We start from the raw sequence: 5,986 nt of genomic DNA on the forward strand, positions 1-5,986 counted from the left end.
TTGACATCTTGACAATTCACAAGTAACACAGATGGTTGTCACTCATGAATAAGAAATATTTTGTGTCGCACTGTAATTTCTAGTGGAATTCTGGTGGTTTGAGAGCCCGACAAAGTTTAGTGGTTTTCTGGTGGTTAATACGGCCTTATTTGGTGGTTTGATAAAAATAAAGTTGGCAACACTGCAAACGGTCATTCGACATCAAACGCGCAAATAGAAAGGTTGCACTCAACAACTACGGAGATAGCAAGAATATTAGCTAAGGATAGAGCAGTCACAACGCAGGAAGAAATATATTCTGCAATAAGCGAATACAATAGAACAATTCATTTGGTCACTCAAAGGAAACCAGTGGATTTATTTTTTAACCAAAATCTAGTGGAAAAAGAAGTGATAGAAAATATTAAACAAAGACAGGAGTTCATGCTAAATTATCATAATAAAAAAAGAGCTCAAAAGGATTACGCTCCAGGACAAATAACGGCAGTAGACGCGAAAAATATACGAAACGTTACATAAAACATATTGTGAAAGAAAACAGCGAAAATACCGTTTTAACCACGAAAAACAAATTAGTGCACAAAGATAACATTCGAAATGTATTACCTATCGTTAATAATACTAACCCTAATCCACAAAACAATTCAATATGTGACAACGAAAATGAAGGATAGGAAGTTCGTTTTAACAGAGACATACCCTTTAGATGTTTATACTCAATCAGATTATCTATACCATATGGTAAACCTAACCAAAATACTTCAACACTACGAGGAATTACACTCATCGGCAACTTCAGCGAAAACCCAACATGCAGATCTCGCACTAATAAATAGAATAGAAGTATTAAAAAACCAATTATTAATTAGGAGGCAGAAAATAAGTATTAATTTTCTAGGATCAATACTTAGTTTTGTGACAGGGGTACCAGACCATGATGATGCGGTATAGATTAAAACTCAAATCAACGACATAATAGAAAACAATAATAAACAACGACTAATAAATACGCACTTTGAAAAACTTTTAGAAACCTTTAGCTATAAAACAATCCAATCGCAAACAATGCTTCAGATGTATAAAGATTTTACAATACTTACGTTAACGATTAACTTCGCAAAAAACAAAAATTTCTATTCAGCATCACTGAATATGAAAGACATAGAACAAGTTATGAAATTGGAAAACAACGAAGTTCCGGTAATAAATATATTGGAATACGCAGATATTCATATTTGTAGAATAGGGGATACATTTATAATAGTATACAAATATCCTGTAATCAATAAAAAATGTGAAACATATGACATAACACCAATTTCATACAGACATGGAAAAATTCAAATGGACAAACAAATAGCCAAATGTAACCACCAAATCACACGAATAGACAAATGTAAAAACATCATGTCAAAATTAATTTGTAAAGAAACACAACCAGATATGTGCACCCTTCCAATGTTACTAAATAATAAGCACAATGCAACACGATAGAAGAAAAGAATGAAGATATATTAGAAATAAGTTCAGGTAATGTATTAGTAAACGGACTTAACCAAGTAAATAATGAAACATTAAACGAAAATTATTTGATACAGTTTAAGGAAAATTTAAAAATTAATGACATAACGTTCCACCATCAAGATGAGGAGATTAAAAAATACATTTTATCTCAAGGAAATCAAAATATAGAAATTTTAGACATACTAAGCTCAGAATCAAAATATAAATTTAATAACATAGAAAAACTGCACAAATTCATTATTCCATTCGAGGAACACCCGATAAGGAATACTTGCATAGCTATATTTACTCTCTGCGTAATCATTGTACTGACATACTTAGGATTTAAGTTAACCTATGCCATATTAAAATGTAAAACACTTAAGTTAAAGGAAGAACAGCAGAAGAAATATGAACAAATCCTGAAATCACAAGGAATGGAATATCTAATAAAGAAAGATGCCATCACCGCAGTATGAAGGAAAAGAGCAGGAGATCTTTTTATTAAAGGAGTGGGGAGTTAATACCTTCACATATATATAGAATATATATATGTAACAATATCACCTAGCAACAGCATATCACGCACATACAACGTGAACAATCAAACAAAGGGAGATACAACCAATCACAGCACGCCACGCTACATCAGTATAAAGCTATAAATACAGTGTATCGCGCGCACTGTATGTTCTTCAATTCAGTTTAATATAAACCTTAGATATAGTCAGATGTATTGTATAATACTCTTATTTTAAATAAAGAGAAACCCAGGAGTAATATCCTGGTAAAATATATAATTTTTAGAATTGCCTAAATAGCATTCTTAATTCGCCCGACGGTTTAATTCTGGTAGGTTATCCGCGCATAGGTATGAATTTATTTTGAATGAATGCGGATAGGGAATACAAAGAAATTGTAGTGAACGTTAAAAAGGAAGACTGGAGGAGCTTCGTTAGGGAAAATAGGAACGACCCCTGGTGGGTCAGATCTATAGAATCTGCCGAGGTTGTAAGAGGGAGGATGTCACTTCTTTTCGCGTCAGTGACACTCTGTTATCGTAGAGGAAAGAGTGTGCGGTGGTTCTGTTAGGTGCGCTCTTGAAAGTTCATTCCGGAATACCTGGACGCCATTTATAATAAAAGTGTATGGGAGGGTTATTTTTCACATGAGTGGAGTGTGCAGATTGTAGTTGTTCGTGGCTGCCCGCTGGGTTCCATTTGTGGTTCATGTATTTGGAACCTTATGATGGACACTCTGCTTGGACAGCTTGAGCCACTCTGTAAGTTTTGTGCGTATGCGGACGACCTTCGAAGGTCGCTCGCGGTCTGCACTAGAGCGGACGAGAAAAGACCTAATAGAGATCTTGAATACTTCGGATGTAGGTGTGGGGTTGACATATCGACGGAGAAAACGGTGGCGGCAATGCTGCTTAAGGGCAGATTGTCACCGGTTCGTTGTCGGATTCTCCGTATGAATGGGTTCAGCGTCAGATATGTGACGCAAGTCAAATATGGAGCCGTTGTATGGTGGGAAGCAGCCATGATTGTCTTGGGGTCTCAAAAACTCCTCTCAACTCGAGTGTTGTTTGCTCGTTTGTTTGCCTGTATGTCACACTTTCACAACGGATGCTATGCAGGTTTTGTTAGGTGCACTTTCTTTTGACCTGATTGCCATACATCGTGCAGTTGCATTCAGGTTAAGATGGGGCTTGAGTGTGTCATTGCTGCGGAAAGACTTTGTTTCCGACGATGATGTGGAAAGCGAGGGATATCTAGGGAGCAAGAGGATTCTAGATTATAGAGTTAGGTGTAGGGGGCCAGAACATTGGGACAATAGTCCTGACGGCCGACTACTAGTACATCCGAGACGCTGGGTTCGTTGTGTTTCAGGCTCCTTGTCGCAGAACCGGCAGCTAGCGCAAGAAGATAGGCCCATGTTAAATAAATGCCGATTCAGCTTGCAGTGGCTGGTAGAAAATGCGACCAGTAGCCTGAGTTTATACCTGGAGAGGTTAATTACAACTTTTAACCTACTCAGGTTGTACCCACCAATTAGCTACCTTTCATGTCGCATACCATTTACTAGTTGCCAATGCTTTTCTCTGCCCACTCCTTCATCCTTCCTTTAAGGTATGGGGCCCACCCGAGTAAAGGGTTAAGGTCCTACCATATTTGTGGAGGCTGCGGAGCGGGCGAGCTCATCAGCCAGTTCGGTACCGGCTATACCTCTGTGACCAGGCACCCAGATTAGGTGCACCGGTTTCTGTTCCGCTAGGCTGTTTAGCCATTCTCTACACTGCTGTACTAGTAGCGATTTGATCTCCTACGAGCAGATCGCTTTTAGTGCCGCTTGACTATCACTAAGTACGATTTTCCGCTCATTGCGATAGTTGCGATGGAGGTTTATCTCTATGCACCGACTTATGACAAAGACTTCTGCTTGCAAAATGCTCAGAAATCCTCCCATAGGTATGGAGAAATTGGTGCGTGGACCCGCGATCCCAGCATCGATTACCTCCGACGTTTTCGAGCCGTCGGTGTACCACCTCAACGTAATATTCCTCAGCATCAGCTCGAGAGTGGAGTGGTTCCACTCATCCTTGTTGCCGAGGGTTAACTTTTTCGTGAACCTGTTTTGGTAATCTTGTCCTTCGGGAAGAAGACTAGTGGTATATTGCCACTTATCTCTTAACTCCTCTGGGACGAGATTACAATGCCTTTGTCAAACCCCTCTGCCGCTATATGCAGAAGTGTGTGCTTGGCTACTTGGCCGATCAAGAAATGAAGCGGTGTGAGTTTAAATAGGACCTCCAGTGCTGCCGTTGGACAAGTGAGCATTGCGCCCATCATGCCTCGATACTTGGGTCCCTACCGAAATCTGGAACGCTATTGAGGCCGAGGCCACCGCCTCGTACGATCCTTGGCTTGCAGCCCCAGGACTTTCCCGCCAGCCGCTTACACACAATGCTTTTGTTGCTTTGACCAAGGTCAGGTTTACGTGCCGCTTCCACTGCAAAGTAGAATCTAGCGTGAGACGGAGATATTTACCTTGTTGGTCATCTCTATCTCTCTACCCCCAAGTGTGAGGTTCCTGAGACCGGGTAGGGACCTGCATATCGTGAACGGGATTACGGTCGTCTTGAAGGGGTTGATATTCAATTCAACCCCACTACACCACCCCTTTGTCAGGTTTAGAGCTCTTTGTATAGGGTCGCAATGTCCTCGAATTTACCTTTGGCTATAATGACAATATCGCCCGCATACCCCTGGCAGCGGATCCCATTGTCTCCATAGCAGGGGTGATAGCACACCCCCCTGTGGGCAGCCTCTTGTTGTGCCAAGACGAATCCTTGTGTCTCCTACTGTGGTCTCATCAATTCTGGGGCGCAGTACGGCCTCTATCCACCTACCGGTGCTGCCTAATGTAGAAAAAAGAATCACGCAAAAAAACAAACAAAGATAATTCCTTAAGAATCCTACATATTACATATGTTTAAGATGTGGCAACGCTCGTTTCTTCATAATTGTAAACAATCTAACCTTTGCAACGCCGAGTTCGCTAAGTGATTTTTAAATTAATAAATTTAGGTGAAATATTACAAAATAAAATTGAAATATGAACTTATTTCAATGTTTAGAGTGTATATTTAAATATACAGAGTGAAAAACGTGAATAAGTTAAATGGAAGATAGAATAGAAAAGAATACTTTGTGTTATTAGTGCATATTTTTGAGCTTTTAATCGTGAAAATTTTAAAAAATATAAGTAATTTTTTTACTATATTTGGATATTCCTCCTCTGGAGAAGCTCCCCACCAATACGGAAATTCGGTTTTTTTTACCCCTCCACCAAAGTAATCGAAATCGTGCCCACACCCAACCATACATGCCAATTCTAACATCGAATTCAGGCGCTTCTATTCTATAATCAACCCACAATATATTTTTATGCCCAGCATATGTATGTGCACTAACAATAATCACGAAATATATGACAATCAAGTTATTAGAAAAGAAAAACAATTACTAGTATCTAACCAAATGAATTAAGGAAATCCGTTATCCGCTTAATACTTGCGGTTATCACTTCGATATATTCACGATTCGCCCAGTCTTGATGTATTTGTTTTTGAACACCCTCTCTATGCATAGAACTCATATCTTAACTCTCGAACATATAATGTTTTTCTTAACAAGTAAATTACTAAAGCACTAATGATGATCGATATACATCGATGATTGTTATTTTCATAGATATTGTAAGAGATTCGTCGATAAATCGCGTACCCTACAGGGCATCTCAACAGGATAGAATTTATAGAATACTAACTGCAAAAGTATTGCTATTGCCATTGTAAAATCTTAATGTGGGATTTTGCTAGCATGATATATAGCAGGAACAGTCAAAAACGCTACTGCCTTCCTCCCTTTTCCTTCCTCATCTGCAAAATGTGTGAACAGTGAAAAACGTGGCAAAAACG

The 5,986-nt window shown here is 39.1% G+C and overlaps 1 protein-coding gene across 2 annotated transcripts in view; it reads right to left on the reverse strand.

Annotated features, from left to right (window-relative positions):
• LOC108973529 (probable protein BRICK1-B) overlaps positions 1-5,737 on the reverse strand; it is a 22,226-nt gene extending 16,489 nt beyond the window's left edge. The window contains exon 1 of one of the 2 annotated variants that reach the window (XM_018940863.1): positions 5,544-5,737. In XM_018940863.1, the coding sequence (XP_018796408.1) occupies positions 5,544-5,664 (121 nt within the window). In that variant the 5' untranslated portion in view covers positions 5,665-5,737. The remainder of the gene's footprint in view (positions 1-5,543) is intronic. The other variant, XM_018940862.1, reaches the window with a different exon arrangement.
• Between the last annotated feature and the right edge of the window lie 249 nt (positions 5,738-5,986).

The sequence above is a fragment of the Bactrocera latifrons genome, unplaced genomic scaffold (assembly GCF_001853355.1).
Source record: "Bactrocera latifrons isolate USDA-ARS-PBARC rearing strain unplaced genomic scaffold, ASM185335v1 scaffold_486, whole genome shotgun sequence".
In the NCBI taxonomy this organism is placed as follows: domain Eukaryota; kingdom Metazoa; phylum Arthropoda; class Insecta; order Diptera; family Tephritidae; genus Bactrocera; species Bactrocera latifrons.